General features: G+C 44.8%; 1 protein-coding gene across 6 annotated transcripts in view; it reads right to left on the bottom strand.

Annotated features, from left to right (window-relative positions):
• NFIB (nuclear factor I B) overlaps positions 1–11,459 on the bottom strand; it is a 231,968-nt gene extending 220,509 nt beyond the window's left edge. For 2 of the 6 annotated variants that reach the window (XM_082628018.1, XM_082628019.1), the window contains exons 1-2: positions 10,798–11,455; positions 4,236–4,767 (exon numbers count right to left, since the gene is read on the bottom strand). In XM_082628018.1, the coding sequence (XP_082484144.1) occupies positions 4,236–4,767; positions 10,798–10,827 (562 nt within the window). In that variant the 5' untranslated portion in view covers positions 10,828–11,455. Of the gene's footprint in view, positions 1–4,235; positions 4,768–10,797 lie in introns of all 6 variants that reach the window. The other 4 variants (XM_082628020.1, XM_082628021.1, XM_082628022.1 and 1 more) reach the window with 4 other exon arrangements.
• Positions 11,460–20,225: the final 8,766 nt, after the last annotated feature.

The raw sequence follows: 20,225 nt of genomic DNA, 5'->3' as shown, positions 1-20,225 counted from the left end.
ACCCATCTCTTTCTTCAAAACCCTTTCCTGCCTCAGAGAAAGCCCAGCCCCCTACACCACGCCACCCTTCAGACAGGACACAGTGTGGCCACTCAACGCCTCCACAGGCCAGACTTCCTTCTGTGCAGCCTTTTGGGTAGCACCGCTAATCCTTCTTATTAATTAACGAGATAATGGTGGTTAACCAGAAAGCAATATGAATGCAAACCATCTAGGAAACTTCAACCAAAATTATTTCCGCCTTTTGGTTGGTCTTCCTGACGTTAGGTTTCCTCATGAAGGTTTTCTCATTTTTTTTTAACGTTTACCCTGTTACACATTACTAACTAGAAAAAAAAATAGAAAGGTCCTCTCAATGGGTTACTGTAAAATTTGGAAGTGTGGAAACTGAAGGAACTAAAAATTGCCTAAGAAATAAGCAGTGATGTGACTGAAAGCCACAGTCAGTCCTGGCAAGTGCATTCCATGTCACTGCAGCCAGCTAGCCCTCCATACCCTTCCCAGAGCACACGCAGAATCCTACAGCATACTTCTGTCCCGGGAAGGTGTGCTGTGCGAGGCTTGCCTGGTTTTTGTTTTGTTTTGTTTTGCTTTGCTTTCAAGAAGGCAGTTAACAAAGACAATATGGGGAATAGGTACCACCTGCCCAAGAATCACTGGACATCTTTAATATCTTGGGGAAAATGGAGGCCACTTCAGAGCTGTTTTTCCTTTAATCTGTCACCATCTTAAAAAAAAAAAAAAAGAAACCCAAAAAAAAAAAATAGATAAAAGGAAGGGTTTTCTATCAGCTAAGGTTTGCTGCAGCAAACAAGCAAGCAGCTTTCATTCAGGGATTGTCAAAAACTTTTCAGTGTGCCCACTGCAATGCGGATGCCAACCAACGAATCAAAGGCATTCAGCAACTAGACAAAGAGGGTCTGATGCCAACCTCGGTGCCACTGGCAACCATTATTGGCATCCAGCACAGTGTCTGCCTTTTTTTTCCCCCTCGCCTGGCACTTCACAAACAAAATGGCGGTTCTTGTAGCAACGAAACAGCCGAAGCGCAGCCCTCTGAATCAATACCGTCAAATGATTTTATGGATTTAAACGCAGGGACTCCCACATGATGTGTATATTTTAGGTAAAGTGGGGGGTGGTATCATTTTATAAATGACTATATTGAACATGACCCTTTCCTAAACATGGAGCAATACAAAAATGGACTAAATTGTGGTCAACCAGACTCTAGGCACAGAAGAGGCTGAATAACAAAGAGATTTAGCTTTAAAGGAAATTCTGCCTTGCGGCCATGGGATGCACAAGTCTAATGAACTATATATCAAAACTGATTTCAAAATGCATACATTCTCCCCAAAACTGTATCAGATGCAGATGTAGCACTAGAGCTTGTGTCAAAGCTCTAGTAACTCTTTCCACATTGCAAAAAAAGATGAGGCTGAGGCTGCTGGGCATGAAAAAAAAAAAAAAAAAAAAAAAGTGTGGGTTGAACCAAAAGGGAAAGAGGGAAAAAGCATAGGAAGTTGGTCAACAATGAACTTTATTATTTGTTGGTCTTTATTTCATCCTCCAGAAGAGATGCAGTTTGTGATCTTGTATAAATAACCAAGAGGACTATTGACATTTCTAGATCTGGAAATTGTCAATATATTGTAACATCACTCCACACTGCAATGCGGATGCCAACTAACAAATCACAGGCATCCTGAGCTAAACAAAGAGGGTCTGATGCCAATCCTGGTGCCAGTGGCAACCATCTTTGGCATTCTCTCTGTTCTTTCTCATGTTTTCCTCCCAGTCGTTTAGAAGTGGGGAGAGAAAGAAAAAAGGGGGGAAAGGTAATTCTGTTGCTCATTCTGTTGCAAACATTACATTTTTCTTTTCTGATTTTTCTTTCATGTTTTTCTTTATACTTTTTCACCTGATTGATAAAACATACTTAAGTGGATTTTCATGCACTTAGAGGAGAAATAAAAAGTCACGATGGGAGATATGCAGCCCTCTGACTGACTACAGACTTATATTTTAAAATTCTTTCTTTAATCAAATGCACTGCAAAATGACATAATTAACCTACATTTGACCAAAGGAAAAAGATATAAATTTTGAAAAAAGGAAAACACAAAAGCATCCTGATGTGACTTTTTCAAAGAAAAAGCCAACAGATATTAAGAAGATATGGTGCACTCACAGGTAGCAGAAGATATAAATTAGGTGCACAGTGTAAAATAATAAAAGGTTTTTAAAAGAGAGACTAAAAACAACAACAAAATCAAAGTTTTATCTGAAAATGTGGTCTGCAAGAGTTGCTTACAACTTTATGACTATCATGACCGATGGTGCAATGCAGAAGGCATTTATGCATTTTTCTTCCTTCAATCTATCTTCACAAATCCAAAGGATATGTTCTTTATTGTCAGTTCATCAACCAAGAGAGTTGGCTGCCTGCCCCAGGAGTGAATGTACATGCGTGCACACCTCAAGGACTAGCCTTCAAGCAAGCTAAAAGGTGAGCAGCAGTGAAGTGCTTGCAAACCTTCCCTCCCTGCACTAAAAAGTTACATGACCCACTTTCTAAAACTTTACTTCCAGCCTTGACTTTCACAACAGAGTTACAACACACTGACAGTCAATCCAACACATATATACAGCCCACCTTAAAATGTCACCTCCTAGACAGCTGTCAATCAAATTAAGTGTCATGTGTTAATGAGCTTTTATTTTGGGACACACAGGGGAAAAAAATTTTTTTTCCCCAAACTGTCATTACCTGGACTTTAATTTTTCAGTGTATAGAAATCCTGAATGCAGTATTTCATTTAAAAAAAACCAATATTTCCAAACGTATGATATCAAGCACCATTACTGAACTAGAAATTTTTAAATGACTTGTAAGCATATCTCTAAAACTATACCAAGGAAATACAAAGACAAAAAGCACATAGTAAGTACCTAGATTTCTGAGTCAAAAGAGTAATTCTGGTATTTTATATTTTGGGATGATGATGAAGTTCATACCATTTACTAAATCCCACACTTATATAACACATATCAGATAACCGTCTGCCACCTGGCTATCTGCAGGCCACTTTCCCTAGCACCAGGCCAAGTTAGCAAATGACCCACCACCTATGGCAGATTAAACTACAGTCCACTTTTGGCAGGTTGTTTTTTAAAATGTTTTACTATGGACTGTGCTAATACAAGGACATCTATATACCGATATATTTATTTGAAGTATTTCTTTAAACCTCCTTAAAGAAAATATATTAAGAAAAATAAAAATAATAAACATGTTTCATGAACCCAGAAAACACTCAGCAAAATATATCACCTATTTTTGAATCATTCAGGCAACATTTATACCACTCTCTTTATCAAGGATTTTTAAAAATAGGTACGGTATGCGGTTTCTGCATTCTTTTTGAGATTTATTTTAATCCAGTGTAACCAGTCTACTTTCTGTTTTTGTTCTGTAAGGAGAGCTGCGACTTCCCTCCTTGGTAAGTTTTATGAATTTACACTCAAGTAAACGAACAATATTAAGTGTTCCCAAGTCACTCTGGGAAAATATTATAACATAAATTATTTAGACAAGAACTATGATCCCTTTAATCTACAGCGAATATTACACAATCAAAAGTAGGTGTTGATAGAAATATTTAAATTAAATAAATCTAGGTCTACGTAAGGTATACTTTCTGATACTGGCTATCTTAAGCATTCTGTAATAGGAAATGTTAATTCTATTTTTTCAAGGCAATAGCACTAGATTCGTGAACAAAGTTGATCTACCTCGTTAGTTAGGAGGTTAATGCAAAGATTGTTAAAGGACGGTTTGACTATTCATAAATCAAGTTACATTTTCAAACTGGGAAAAGATGACTAGATGCAAAGAATGTAGCCGAGGACAAAAAATGAAGTGTAATAAACTACAGTTTTCGGACTATCCTGTGTCTTTGAAAAAGTGTATTATTTCAAAGACACTTGAAAACACATCTCTTTGTGGCCTTTAAATATCCATGCCTACCCAGGTAGGAAAGCTCCACATCTATTTCCATAGCTTGCACATGGCAGTGGACAAGCAAGTGGAGGAGGGCATGCCACTCTCCCCAGAGCAGGTGAATGAGACCCAGGCGCCTCCAGGACCATCTAACCCAAGCCAGGTGTTCCTTGTGTGGGGTTTGCGGGCAGTGTGTGCCGGGCTAGAAGAAAGAACAATCTGCTCCTACCTTGCTCCTGCACGTAGTATGCCAAAAACAAATCAAGCTCCTTAACTGATACTGTGATATGATGTGGCTGGACACAAAGTGCTGGGTTTGTGCAATGTGGGGATTTCATGAGCCGCTCTCCATCGGTACTTTCCAAGGGGATGCCTTTGAACAGGATCACCATGACTAGATCCAGACGCCAGACTTTGTCTGCCTGTCGCAGGCAGTCGATTCTCCTAATCTTACCCTTCTGGTCGGGATTGGATAAGACACAGCACGGGTGCTTCTTGCCAGTCACGGTGAGCACAAAGTCCTCTCGGTACTCCTGGCGGATATCTTTGCGCAGTTTGGCCAGGAGCCTGGATGCCCACTTCTGTTTGATTTCAGGCTTTTCGCTGAGAAGCTCATCTTTGACTGCTCTTTCTTCATCCTTTGACATTCGCTTCTCGTGCTTTTTAAAGTACTTGCGTTTCCGAGCCTGCAGGTTGAACCAAGTATAGGCAATTGCACGGACGTGTGGAAGTAGTGCCTCGATGAATGGGTGAAATTCATCCTGTGGAAGATGAGGAGGAAAAAGAAGACATACACAGTCAGTTTAGTTTTTTAAAGGCTCCAAAACATCAGACCACAACCCGTTCCCAATTCGGTACCAAGAGTTATGCATAAAAATAACATTCTTTTCTTATTTAAAATTATCAAAATAGCAGGACCAGAAGAAAATAAAGTATGCCAAGCTGCCCCTTTTCCACCAAAACTCACAGGTTGGTTCTCCCTCCTAAAAAAGAAAATAAGGTTTATATTTGTTTTTCCACTCTGGCCCCATCCCCCTCATTCCCACCATGTATCCTACATTCTTTAAAACGTAAGCGACCAAGATGCTTGGCACCTAATTCAATATTTAAATATTTGATTGACCAACTAACACTAAGCAGTACCATTTTACAAAGAACACAGTGAGATTTTTTTTTTTTTAATCGGAGCAGAGCTGTTCAGAAGGCAGGAGCGATGCCACAGTTCATTTCTCTTCTCTGTGGCACAGAAACACAAAGCATATAGATGCTCAGTGTAATGCCACACAGTTCCCGCTTTTGGAGCATGCTCTCAGCAAGAGGCTGCTGGTGGCACAAAGAGCATGCGCCATTAAACTTGATCCATTTTCTTATCAAACGTCCAACATTCCAACACTGAAACAGCACCATTCCAAGAGTGGTAACTAGAGAAACTGGTATACAGTGAGGGAAAGTGGGCAAAGGACACAGCTTGTCGTATCAGTGTCCTGAACAGAAGGTTTCCATACTTTGAGCAGCGCATTCCCTCCCTCCACCAGCAACGCTGGCCCCCAACACACACACACACACACACACACACACACACACACACGCACGCACACACGCGCGCGCGCGCGCTGCTACTCTCTAACAGACCCACAGACACGCTCTTGCATTTTTAAATAAAAGTTTCTAAAGTTGAAACAAAATTGACTCGGATGTTCTTCCGGCAGCTTTCCTATAGAGTCTGAAGCCCCACAGAGTCAGTTAATTTGTTAACCGATCACATGAGTGTGGCAATTATTCTAAACCCCTTAAAAATCAATCTGAGGTGAACAATGAAAAATGGCAACTTGGCACCAACTTTACATTCTTTGTGTCTCTGCATGCAGTGGCAGGGTGACACCAGGAGTGCACCGCTGGTCACTCCCTGCTTTTGTGGAATCAATACAATTCATCTGCTACGCCTCTGAATTCTTGGACAGGGCTGTGGGTGCCCGTATGCATGGACTTGTGAATCTGCACGTGGAGAGATCCCGTCTTGTGAATTAAGTGGTTTACCTTAGGCTCCTGTGTTTTTCCTGCCTGTTTCATGTAAGCCTTTTATAAGGGAGGGAGGCGGCGACGAGTGGCAGATAATTTGCACCTCCAGTTATTTCAAGTTAGTTCCCAAAGCAGTCAGTATTTCATTACTTCCTGCCATAGGTAAAACCTGTCTCCTAAGCTCAGGCCTCTTACTGTTCCGAGAAAGAGCTTAACATCCAGTCGTGCACACTGTATGCGGGCAATAAGGCCAGATCTGAAACAAATGAGAACTTCCACTGCGGCCACTTTTCTGGTCACTGTATTGTCACCTCAACCACAAAATAACTTTCTCTAACTGTTTATATCCCAAGTTAGCATTGACGTCTTAGTGCTGGTCACCCTGACCTATGTGGAATAAATTCTATGTAATCAGCAGACTGATGAATTCCATCAGGTAAAAATGATGAAAGTATCACAAATGACACTCTAACAAAGAAGACACCCCCAAACTCCCATAGAGTTATGAACTCATTTTTAAGATCAAATTCAAAGTTTCAACGCTAAAGACTGCAGCATGTTCGCAGTCTGCAGTTCAGATCCGGAAGAGGTGTACATCCCATCCAATCAATAGTGCAGTTTTCAAGTGTTTTAACATATCGCTGTAAAATGTTTCTAGAGCAGAATAAACCTAAATCAAAATTTTATAACAATACAGAATGTAGATGATTACATCACAGCATGAGGCATAACCAAATGCCATAAAGGAAATCATTAAACCGATCAGTAGTTTCCAGCAGAGATTTGAACAATTCAGTTACTATGCGAGCACATTAAACTAGGCCATGGAAAGAGTTAAACCACAATCTGTTCTTTGTGTGGGAAGGCAGCCCTGCTCACAGCAACCACAGCCCATGATAAGACCTCCCTATCTCCATATACTTTCTGATGCCATGCTTTCAGCATTCACTGTAACTACAAAAACTTTGTTTATCCCCCTTAGAAATATATGCAAAAGGAAACCCTGCTCAAGGAGATGTGGACTCAAACATGCTTTGGGAACTCACTTCCTATATTCTGACTTTAACTATGATTTATTGATATGATCAAAAAACATACATATATACTCATGAACTAAAAACTTGAGATGTAAAGAGTACATGGGGGCAGGAGGAGCTTTGCCTCACTCACTTTACCCTTGCCATACTTTTAAAAATACGATATTATTTTAACAGATATTCAGCAATGTGTTAACTTCTAAGTACTTTTATCCTTAAGTACTATGTTCAGTAACATTTCATTTTCCTATAAAGACATCAAACATACTTTGATTAAATTTGTTTGAGCTTCCAATCATCTATCATGTAACAGATCTCAAAATTTTAATAACTTATTTAAACAATCAAAATGCAAATTTGAGGGCTGAATTTGGAATTTCTTAGCAAATGCACACAAAACAATGTTTTTTAACGTTGCCTTGAGTTTGTTGCCAATGCTGCCAAGTAATGTTTTAAAACATACTTTTTTCCTATTGATAAATAGAAGTAGCAAACTTTCTCAGTCCACAGTTGCCTTATAAATATCTTTCAGGGTTTTACTATTATGTGAATTCCTTTCAAGCAAAACACTTACTTCTGACATGGAGACAGATCCTCAAAAAAGTGATAAGTAGAGATTTTCAGCAAGTCACATATATTTCTGTGTTAACATGACTAGAATATCATCTCCCAAGTATGACTGTTTTCTAATGCTGTTACAATATATTTTTAGTGATTTTGAATGATATGAATATGGAGCATAGTAACTTGTCTTCATCAAAAAAAAGTGATTAAGGTATTCAGATGTCCTAATTAATAGATTATCACAATAATACTTTAAACAACTATGAAAATTATTTTTTAAGAAAGCAAAGCTTGTAAATGATCTAAGATCTAATGGCTCTATGCTAAGGTAATATGCCACCTTGCTCTCTCAGAATTTTTATTAAAACACATTGGCATTCAGCAATGCCAATTCTTTCTCTTTTTAAACTTCCTTTAGTTGAATTAAATTGATAAAATAAATAACCTAGTTACAAATTTCAAATATAAAAGTAAACAGTCCTAATTCTACTGGAAATATTTCTTTTTGTTCACAGAAACAGCGGTCTCCATGAAAGGGATGGAAAATTAGCTCAATATAGAGGCAGAAGAATAAATACTAGATGTTCTTGGAGCACTGCTATATAACAGTAAACCAGTTTTTAAAATGTACCTTAAGAACTTGAGAAACAGTGAAAGAAGAAAAAAATTCAATGCAATCATTCCAAGTGAAAGTTATACTATTAAGGATTTACATTATTTTTAGAAAAAGCAAATACAAAATCATATATGATGGTTCTTAATTTTCTTTTTATATCTGATTTATACTGATACATAAATACAGATTTATATCCATGTACTGATACTTTTGAATAACACTTTGATAAATATCAACTTTAACTGTAGCTCCTTCTGAAAATTCTTTCTAAAACCTAGATATCCTTTTGTGACAACTGAAACACTTAGTAAAGTTTTCAATCAATTAAGAATGTTTCTCTCTTTTGTATCTACATATCCTAAAAAATGTTTTGCTGCAGCTATTAGGCTCCTGTAACACAAAACTAAACTACTGGTCTGATATCAAAGTAACACCGTTAATGTTACTTTTGCAACACCTTACACTACCTATAAAGCCACACAGATATTAAAATGAGAATTCTAAGCTAAAATTTCTTCTCTAGTCTAGACCTTAAATCCCCAAAACAGTTTCAATATGTCAACTTAGATTTACATTATTAAAACAGTAGAGAATATCAGTCATCATGAATTAGTGTTGGTAAGCATGCACCCTTGAATACTAATGTGATAGCTGAATGACTATGCTGTATATGCTCCTAATATTCCATATGTCACGATGCTACAATATTATTTTTAATTTACACAAATTTAGATAAAGCTAGTGACTTTTCAATACATATTTAGAGGAAACCGAAAATGCAATGTAATCGCTAGCAATGTTTCTGAAAAGCCGATCCTGGAAATATGAACTAATATAGAAAAGCAATCCTTTACATGAGAGTAAGTGGTACAGCACTTTGCAAGTGAAAACCTTACCTCAATTTGTTTTATTTGAACTATGCTTCAATAATGTAAAAATAATGTCAAATGGATGTGGTTTACCAGAAAGAGGGAAAAAAATCCTGCTGATGGGTAATATGAAAGGTAACTTTTGCAGCTGAAGGCAATTCGTTATACCTGAAACAGTTTCATCATCGTATTTATTGGCCATTATTCACAGCCTTAAAAATACAAATAGCTCAGCAACTCATTTTTCCAGTTTTGTTAAATTAAAGTGCACGTTTACTTGCTGAAAATAGCCATATCTAAGTTAATCATACTCAGATGCCAAACAAAATATAAACAATAAAAAATGTGTCAGCCAAAAAGCTACAGGACTGTATCCAATCACTGAATAAGCCTTATCATTGTTTTCATCTTCATTCACAATTTATGAATGCCTCAGCCCTTTTGAATCACAATGGCTTCTAATTGTCATACAATTGAAACCTTAATCATTTGTTCATCAGAAAAATGCATCATCATGATACTGGTTTTTTAAAAAATTGTAACACACCTTAGACTAGGCGACACTTCTTCAACTGTTTAGTTTTTAAGCCAATGTCAAAGAAAATGGTTCTCAATTACTAATCGTGACAGATCCTCCTAAAAGCTGAAGTCAACTGCCCCATACCTTTAGAGGTTTAAAATACTGCTTCAAGTAACAACTCTGGGCTAAGATATTTAGTCAGCTCGTCAGTTGGCTAGTTAGCTGGGCAGCGATGCCCCCAGGTAAGTCTGTTTGGTCTCGCCACTTTTCCATTTGACCGACTGCTTTAAAATTATATAAATTGTGTTCCTGCAAAAGTATAAAGCCACTATTTTATTTCATAACACTGTTCCTAAAGTCTTAGGACAATTTTCAGAGTGAAAAAATTTAAATGACCTTACTTTCCAGCATTTCTTTCTGTCCTACGCCCAAATATCGTCAAATGAACAGGTCTCCACAAAATGAGCATGTTTTAAAAGTCCTTAACTTTCACCACGACCAACTAACTCGAGACCACGTACAGACCGCCTTTGTGGCGTGGTCACTGGAAACCTCAAAGTGCGGATCGCGATGGACCTGAGTTTCAGATCCCCAAATTAAGCAAAGGAATGGGTCCCCGGACCACAACCTCCGAGTCGCTTCGTCTCCCGCCCATTGCCTGCAGCGGAGTCCAGAGGCGCCCACAAGGACTCCTACTGGAGTCCCCTCGCCCAAGTTCACCGGTTGTTTATAAGGGCTCAGTCCTCCCCTAAAGCTCCTCTAAAGCCGGAGTCCGCCTCGGCGCGCAAGCGAGGCGGCGGGCACCCTGGGCAGGGGTACAGCAGGCACTAGTGGGGCCGCGCGCGGGCTAGCGCTTGCGGGGCCCGGGCCCTGCCCATCCCCTGCGGCCTCGCCCAGCCCAGCCGCCCTGGCAGGGCGCGGGCGCCCGCTCTCCGTGCCCAGGACGCTGGGCTCGGCGCGCGCGGTGGCCGTGGGCTAGGGGCCGCGCGCCGGCTCCCGCGCCGCCCTGCAAACCCCGCCGCGACCCCGGGCCACTTCTTCTGAGGGGGACCGGGGTGTGCGGAGGTTAACTAAAGCCATTAATTGTCCGCAGACGAGAGCAGCAAAACAAAACAAAGGCATTTCGGGCTAGAGAGAAAGCTCGAGAAAGTGACCGAGGCATGTACCTGAGTGAGACAGATGGGAGAATACATCATGACTTCGCCTTAAAACGCACTTTCCCGGAGATGCCCAAGAAAATCTTCGAGAAGCAAGAATTTCATCTATTCATTTTACAGTCATCTGAGCCCCGCGATGCGATCAATCAGGACGGGGCTCTGCGCTGGATCACCGCAACTTCACAACAAACCCAGTCCTCCTTAAATAGCCAAAGATTCAAGTTCACTCGGCGTGCTAGATTTCCCGGGGTGAAATCCAATCTACACTTTTAACCCTCCTGCAGTCCGAGCGCGCTGGCCGTGCTCGCCGAGGCCGCCGCCGCCGCCGGTGTTGGCTGCTTTTCGCCTGGGTTTGGGGATTTGTTTTCTGTTTTGCAGTTGTTGTTTTTGTTGGGGGCTAGGGGGTGCGCGAAGATTCGGTGTGGGTTGGATTGGGGTGGTAGTTGGTGGTGAAATGCTTTTTTTAAAAAGGCGGGGAGGGGGGCGCAGGAGAGAGGGCGGGAGGGAGAGCGAGGAGAATGTGTCACCGCGCTGGGAAAGTTCAAGGTTACAGCCCCGAGCACTGCGGCAGGATCCCGGAGTGGCGACCGCAGGCGAAACTTTGCCGCGAGCCGACCATGTGTGTGCGCGAGGGGGAGCGTGAGCGAGTGCGCGCGGGTGGAGGGGCGCGCGCGGGAGAGGGCCGGGGTGGGGGCGGGGTGGGGTGGGGGAGCCGGGAGAGGCCGGGGTGAGGGAGGGGGCGCGAGCGCAGGTCTCCCGGGCGGAAGAGGCTCGCGGCGCGCGGTCCCCGGCTGCAGCCGCCGCTGCCCGCGCCGACTCCTCCACGCCCGGCTGCCCTCCCGCGCGCCTCGCCCCGCGTCTGACCCGGCCGAGCGAGGAGGCTGCTGCTGCCGCCGCCGCCGCCCAGAGGGATCGGAACGCGCTCCTGAAAAATCCCAAACGATAAATCCCGCTCTCCCGCTCGGCTCCAAACTCCTCTCTTTTCTGCTCTGGGCTCTTTTTTTCCCCTCCCTCTCTCGCTTTCTTTCGTTGCAAAACTTGGAAGTTGAAAAATTCACCGGTTCCACCCTCTGGACCCCGGTCGAGCTCTCTCCAAATCAGACTTAAGGATTGTTTTATTATTTAATTACACAATCATCGCTTTACTCCTCCTCCTGCAAACGCGCATTCCTTTTGCACCAGCCTCTCCACACCCCCCGCCCCCCACCTTTCTCCTCCTCCTCTTGCTTCTCTCTCTCTCTCTCTCTCTCTCTCTCTCTCTCTCTCTCTCTCTCTCTCTCTCTCATTTGTTAAAGCTCTCATACCACTGCAACAGCACCACGACTTTTTTTATTATTTTAAATAGACCTTCTTTCCACCCTTTGGGCAAATCCCGCATCCCTCCCCACCCCCACGTACACACCCCTCGAAAACCCGCCCTGGAAGAGGTATTTCGGTGCTCGCTGCGGACTCTTTAAACCGCGGGAACCTCCGAGTGGGAGAAGCACTGAGCCGGACTGGGCCGGAGAAAGGGACGAATGGAAAATTCCCTCACACCCAGGCCGTCCCGGGGCCCAGGCTGGGGCGCCGACTCTCGCACCCCGGGCGGGCGCGGTCCGCAGTGCCCGCCGGCTGAAAGGAGGAGGGGGAGGCCGGGGAGGCGGGGGCCTGAGCGAACTTGGGCTCAAGTAGTTGGGGCGCGCCGGCGCGATGGGGGCGGGGCCCTCCGGGGTCTCCCTTGCGCAGGCCCGCGTCCCGGGGCAGCTCCGCAGAAGCAGCGCGCCTCGCCGCGGTTTGCCGCCCTCCCTGGCGGTGCCCGGTGCACGTGGCCTCGCTGGGAGCGGGAGGACCGGGCCGAGCTGCCGCCGCCGCCACCGCCTCCGGCGCCTCCTCCTCCTATTCCTCCTCCTCCCGCGGCTTGCTCCGCTCTTTTCCTCCTGCAGCCCCTCTGGCTCGCCCCCAATCCCCACCCCCCCGGGGCCCGGGGCGCCGGCGGAAAGCCGCTCCCGCCCCGCCTGGGTGCAGGCAGGGCGGGGCCGCGGCGCGCCCGGGGCTGCGGGGCGGGCGGGCGGGTGGGCGCGCGCGCGCGCGAGCGGGGTGCGTGTGCCGCTCCAGCCCTGCAAAGGCGGCCGCGCCCGCCAAGCTCCCGCGCGAAGCCCCGCCCCCACCCCGCCGCGAGCCGCGGGCCCCGAGTGAATGAACTTGATTTCGGATATTTGGAGGCCGGCGGTTTGCCTTGCACCCTTTCTGCGCGCGCGCGCGCGCACGGGCACTGGCACACACAGACACACACTCTCACACACCCCGCCCCCCAAATTCCGGTTTTCGGCCAGGGGTGGGTGGGGAAGAGGTGAAAGCAAAGGCTGTGCAGACAATGGAAAGAGGAAAAGTGAGTGCCAGGGGCTCCGCGTCTACCTAGCCGGGGGCCGCGGAGAGGACTCGACGGCCCCAGCCCCGGGGCGGGGCCGCCCCCACCTCCAGCTGTGCTCTGATTTCCCTTTCCTCTTTTCCTCGCTTCCCCCCTCTTGATTTTTCCCCTCAACTTTCTCCTCTCTCTCTGTCTCTCCGGCTCCTGCCCACCTCCCCCCACCCCTTTATCACCCCACCCCGAGGACCCGAAGGAACCAGTGACTTTTTCCTTCAGCAAGTGGGAGTTATCCACATCAAGCATTTCACAACGACACATCAAGAAAAGTAGGCAGGTTCAAGTCAACCATGAAATGGTCACTTTTTAACCCCGTCCTGTCCTCATTAGGGAAATGCTCAAACACAGTCCGTTTTCAAAGAGCACTCTTAATGAGGCGAGCCTGCCAAGTCCACCAGCTGCAGGCCCCGTAAACCAAGAGCCCAAAGAAAAAAGCACTGGGGAAAGAGGGGGAGTTGAGAAGGCCAGGGGTGGAGGTGGGGGGAGCGTTGGTTCTGGGAAGACAGGTAAAGTCGGGAAAATTTAGAGAACTCTCCCGGGTTAACTCTTTAGGGCACACACCACCGGGAGCGGCCTCCCTGCTCCCCCGGAGGCAAATCCTCCAGTCAGGTCTCTGACAACCTTAATTTCCTTTGTGTGGGTCATTTCTTCTTTTTTGAAAAGCCAGGATAAAGTTGATCGTCTTTATAGATGAAAGAAATGAGGTGACAGTCCGGGTTATAAATACTCATTTCTCTCTCAGAAATTTTTAGGCGATCTCATGCTAGATTAAAAAAAAAAAATCCCCAAAGCATCACTTTGTATTGCACATTATGCTGCATCCCTTTTCTCACCCTCATTCCAGAGTCTGGGGGGAGGGGGGCGGGGAAGCGCTACTGATAATACCAGCTTTAACTACTGGAGTTTCCCTTTGAACAAATATTCAATTTAACCGGAGTTAATTTACCATAAAAGACATTCCCCTTGGCACGAATGCACTTCTGTCCTTGAACACACCTCTTTGAATGCCTGAACTCGTACAGAAGCCATTATTTCGAGGTCTCTTTAAAAATCAAGCGCCCATCTCTCTCTTTCTCTCCCTCCCTCTCTACTTCCCTCCCTCCTCACCACACCACCCCCAGTGAAATCCTGGCACCCAGAGAGCGCTTCGTTCAGCCAGAGATCCTAGAACGAGCCGCTGTCCCCTAGCAAAAGAGGCCCAGTGCTGAGCCCTGGGCAAGTGTCTGCAGACAACGCTACCCCTCCTCCCTTATTAGTTTCCCTTACCAACAGAAACGGTTTCCTTTTGCCACCCAAACTAGGTCCCATCCTAAAGTTTCTCACAAGCTTAAAAAAGAAAAATGAAAAATTGACAACTCTTACACAGAAGAGCCCACAAAAGCTGCAGCAGCGCCAGGGGTGAAGAAGCAGCGACAGACCCAGGTAAGACCCCAGAGAAGTGAAGACGTCCGGGGCCTCCCAGGCCTATCCCTGAGGGGTTCAAATCTCTCCCTGTTTGTAGGGCACTTATGGTTGGGCACAGTTGGATGAGCATGGAGGATGCTTGGTAGTTGACGGTTTGGATCTGTTTCTGAGAAAAAGGAAAATAAGAAAGGAGTAATGGTGAGGAGGGGAAAACTAAAAGGGAGGAAAGAATGGGCAACACAGACATCCGGAGTAGCTTATGGGGTGCTCATTTGATATGGCTTTGACTGTCCTCTCAGGCCTTGGAGCCATGGGCGGGATGGCTGACCGACCCCCCCACCACCACCCCCAGAACACTACTTCTTGTACAGCTAATGCCCAGGCCACTGCAGGTCTTCCCAGGCTGAACTCTAAGAGAGGCTTCTGGAAAGAGGAGCTGATGGACTGGGGTGTGTGGAACATCTGTCTTCTCTCAGCAGGACCCTTCGCTATCTGTGGTTTGAGAAATGCCAGTCTTTTAAATCCCAGGTAGAAGAGCAGAGAGAAGGAAGTGAGAAAGTACATAGGGTATTTTAGCCACTTTCCCTTTTACCCAGCATGTCTGTGCCACGGTATTAAGAGTGGTTTTAAAGTATCTCTGAAAAGCTTCTGATACTATCAAAGTGGGCCAAACACTTTTTAGACTGGTACTTACCTCTCCTAAACTGCCTTCTTCTCTCTCTCGCTCACTGAAAGAGTTAAAGCAAGTCAATTTCATTCACCCCAAAATCTGGCTGGAAGAAAGAAGTGAAAGGCTTCTGCAGCAACAGGAAAATCTGATATTTCAGAATCCCTAAGGACCTCCTCCCTAGATCACCTATTCCCTGCCACCTTATAGAGAGAAAAGTTTCTTTTCTGACAGTTTATTAATTTCAAGAAGTGCTGGAGTGTCTGTGCTTCAGGTGACTGGATTTTTCAAAACTCAATTGTATATTTGAAAAAGTAAGCTGTATTACCCAATTGGAGCCTTTCATTGACCTCCAGAGAGGAGCTTAACATCTCAAGGGTCTTCTAATATTGATTTTCTTTTAACCTTCTCCTTTCTAAAGAAATTCAGTGACAGGTTGTGAATCCTGAGCAGTTTAAGGAAAGGTTCTTGGAGCTTAACAAAGCTGTCATTTTCAATACACGCGGGTGACTTTTCTTTTTTTTTTTAGCTCTTGCATGTGATTAGAGGGGAGGCTCAACAATTCCACACACCCTGGCTGCATGGCCAGTATCAATATTTTAAAACTAAATACAAAAGAGACAGATGACCTCCTGACCCCAGGAAACAGGCCTGCAAGACTGCAAGTATCCACTACACCATGCCCAGGGACCTTTTCTTCTTCCAAATGAACCATAAAAATCATACACGTGTAGCCTGTAAAACACAATTTTATATCCACAAGCAAGAACATCAAAAATCCACTCAACAATGCATATATAAACAACCAACAAGTACTGAAATTGTCTGCACTTGATGGGAATTGCAGAATCATGCCCAGCTCTCTCAGCCCTTAAACTACTACTGTCAAATTAGGGGAGCGATTTTTCCCTACTAGAAAATTCACAACCGTTTAGCTTCCCCAAGCCCCATTGCCAGCACTTTGCCTTTCACTGAAATGAATAAATAACCGTGGACTTTTTTCCCATCCTCTGGGAGCTGTTTGGTGTCCCCTGAGGACAAAACTAAATGAGAAAAATGACGCTGTTAATAATGTCGCTGCTGAAATGCCTGTACTCGACTGTTTAAAAAAATACCATCCCACTAAGTGTGCCTACATTTCGGGCACATTTACAAGCCACCACTGAATCTGAACACAGACTGGCCAGCATTAAGATTAGCTGGTTTCCACTTCTGTACAGAAATGAGGCTAGTTCATCAACAGAGATTCCCAAATTCTGAAGACATTTGCTTTCCGGGATTACAATGTCAGCAGTTGCCCTGTAATTTTTGCATGATTTATTTTAAACTTTGAAAATCATGGTAATAATTGCCTTGCTTCACTCACAATACTTCAAAAGTTATAGGCACTTTCACATACAGTCTTCTTTGCTGATCATTTGAGAGTTGTAGCTATTGTCCTTTTTCAAGATAGCTGACCTTTAAAGTAAAACTATACTATCATTTTATTTCTACATGTAAATTGGCTTCTGTTACCCATCTACATGTGCCTCTGTGACATGAAAACAGATCAGTTTTAAAGATCTGTTTAGAAAGCTTCATCCAGAATGGCTAAGTCGTCTTTACATTCTGCATTAAGTGTAGAAAGTGCATTGCAAACCAACTCAAACTTTCTGCATCCCTTTCTCTAATTCTTTCCTTGAAAACTGCCTTTCTGTTTCAAAACCAAAACAATGCATAACAACAGGACTGTGCATTTTAACTTTCAAAATAAAATTTAGCCAACAATTGCATAATTACAAAGATAGAAGACAGTTGGGCCTATACAAAATATATATTGATATTTAAGTAAACTTTATCTCTGGAATATATCTGAAAAAATTTTACAATACACAGTAAATTAATAAATTCCAAAACAATAATATTGTCAAATTGTGTGATGTCACAAACTTTGAAAGCAAAGTTACAGATGTTCGTGACATTACATTCACCAATAATTATGCTGCTGCTCAGTCTGACCATCTTAAAATTAAATGGATGCCTCTGTCTACTAAAGAATAAAAGGAATTTATTTTGGACATCAAACAATGAAACTGTCACCATTTATTGCATGAAACACTCAGCTAATCAATTTCCTATTAAAACAGCTTTCAACAATACTCAGCTTTAAAATTCATCAGGGCCAGTAAAAACCTTTTGCCAGTGCACAAGAATGCAGTCCCAACCACGGACGATAATTACCCTTCTAATACTTTTATTGCCCAAGCACTTTTTCCTGTGCTCCCCATCAGTGAGGCAGGAATCTGCAGTATAGTGTATCAGTGAGTTGGAGTGCTTGACCTTTGCCCACATATGATTTAATAGGGACTTTTCAGCACTGGAGCTTTCTCCATCTCTCATACCATTAAATGAAAACATCAAACCTCAGATGTAAAACTGGAAACCACAACGTTTTGTGTTTCACAACTCTTTGCAGTTTTTACTGAGGCTGCTTAAAGGTCAGTTTCTTCACCTCACAGTGCTCTCCCCCATACAGTAAATATACTCAAAAGTCACACTAATTCTCATTTTGATTAAATCTTGAACTCCCCAGTCAGATACACACATTCATCCTGCTTATTTACATTTGCATTCTTTTCTAACCACATAAGCATGTGTGTATGACTTTCTGGATTTATTCCATTTTAGGGCTGATTTAAATATCTGTTCAAGTATGGGTTCACAAGTTAACTTTTTCCCGCCCGTTGGAAAGTTAAAATTACAAAGGATGGTGTTATAGGATCCTGTCAAAGAAAGTTAGAGTTAATCTTGTGTATTTTGGCGCCTTTTCCCTGCCAGCTACTGTACTTGGTTTGGGGGAGCGGGTTGGAGATCTTGTCTGTCCCATCTCAAGTTCAATGGCAGTTCTACTAACTCCAGGAGAAGATGGCCATGTTCACAGCACTAATAATAATTCCAATCACGCCACTTCGGCATTTTGTGTCAAAGTCGAAACTGGCTTCCCCGCCCCCTTCAACCTGAAAGCTGCCAAGTCCTCACACACTCCGCATTCAACCACAACTTAATGGATGGGATATTGTGCATTAAAATGTGTTCCAGACATACTGGCGAAGAGAGGACAAGGAAAAAGGGAGACAGACACACACACACAGTTAGGCAGAAGGGAAAAAATCCTAGAGCAAAAACAGCAGGGCAGGAAAAAAAATTATTAACAGGAGCAGGAAGAAATCCATCATAATCTTTTTTTTGTTTTTAAGGGAGGGGGAGAGTGGGAGGAGGGCTAACAATTCTATCCTGCCACTTCAGGAACAAGGGGCTAGGGGTAACTAAACTTTAAAATGAAGATTGATTTTTAAAACTCCAGTACACCAGAGCTAAATAAAGACACTTTTAAGTGAGCATACATAACAAATCTGTGCATATTCACCTTAAAGAGAAGAAAAATGCTCCAAAAAGAAAGAATGGGCTACAAGGTACAACTAAAGTATCATTTGTACAGTAATTTTTTCCATCATGGGGGAGAAGGCGGGGGGAGTAGGGAGTTGAAGCAGGAAAAATGCTACATTTCACACTGTTTGGGACTCACAATGTTATCCACTGATTCTCGCCATAAAAGTGTGACATATACACTAAAGTTGCCAAAGCTTAAAAAAAAAAAAAAGCATTAAGGCTGGAAATCCAACACTATAGCCCAACTAGTAAAGAAGAAATGACATTTAGGTAAAGTCTCTTTACAATGTACAAACAGTAAAATATCTGTGTCTGGGGATAGAAGGGGATGCAAGGGACAAACAAGACAAGCAAATAAAACCCGTCATTTCAAAGCCACATACCACCGCATTCTATTACGTTAAATAAAAGAGATGTTGAGTCTGTAACAGAACCCTGGGCCGCTGACTTCACGTATCTGAGGTACAGACTTGTGGACTTTCTCAAGGGTTGTTTTGGTGTCGCTTATTGTATTTATTAATAGTTTTTATTTTAAAGCGCAATCCAGGAGTTAGTCTCTTACTTTTGTTTTTAATTATTATTTCTGCAATGCCACAGTTCTTGGCCCAAAGAAGAAAAGGCGGCAAAAGTCAAGTCTAAAAGCAGGCAGCCCCTCAGCCTGTCTGGGTATCCAGTTTTGCTTCCTCTCACTTGCAGAAGACTGTTTCTCGAAGTAGACTTGAAAGCCGTCCAGAGTGCTCTGTGTGTGTGTGTGTGTGTGCGTGCGTGCGTGTGTGTGTGTGCGCGCGCGTGTGTTTGCTGGGTTTTATTGTTTTAGCAGGGCTGCTCTGGGGCTGGGGGCTGCCACCCCGCCCGCGTCCGGGCTCCGAGCGGGCTAGGCAGATGCAGCCGGCGCGGCCGCGGGGTCGCGCGTTCGCCCCTTCCCCGCCCTAGGATCGGCCGGGCCGGCGGCGGGGCTAACCCGGACCGCGGCCACCCGCGCACCCTTTCCGCGCCCCGCCCGCGCTCCGCCGCCGGCGCCGCCGCAGCCTCCCCGGCTTTCTCTTTCTCCGGCCCACCGCCCGCCCGGCCCCGCCCCCGCCCCGCCCCGCCCCGCCCCGACCGGCCCAGCGCGCGGGAAGCGCGGCTCTTCGCTTCCGCCTGGCGGCGGGAAGGAAACCGAAAGGAGGAGCCGGGGGCGGGCGCGCGGCGATGCATATTCATCAGGGCGCCCGAGTCGGCGGAGGCGGGAGCGGGCCCGAGTGGGTGTGGCGGGCTGCCCGGCGCGGGGGCCCCTCGCGAGTGGCGGCTGAGCTCTTTGTGCCGCCCGGGCGGGGCCGGAGCGCGGCGAGGGAGTGCGGCGCCGCCTGCCTGCGGGGCTGCCGGGCTCCGCGCGCCTTTGTGCTACCGCGCTCGGGGGCCTCCCCGCGGGCGTGCGCGAGAGCGGAACCGGGCGGAGCAGCCGCGGGAGACTCATCACCAAATGATAATAACGAGCACGGGATTGGTGCTCTTCCCTACTAGCCGCCACGTTTTCGGTCCCCTTCTCCAGGC

The sequence above is a fragment of the Mesoplodon mirus genome (genome assembly GCF_964341445.2).
Source record: "Mesoplodon mirus genome assembly, chromosome: 1".
NCBI classification, from domain to species: Eukaryota; Metazoa; Chordata; class Mammalia; order Artiodactyla; family Ziphiidae; genus Mesoplodon; species Mesoplodon mirus.
This window is presented reverse-complemented; position numbering and strand designations above follow the sequence as displayed.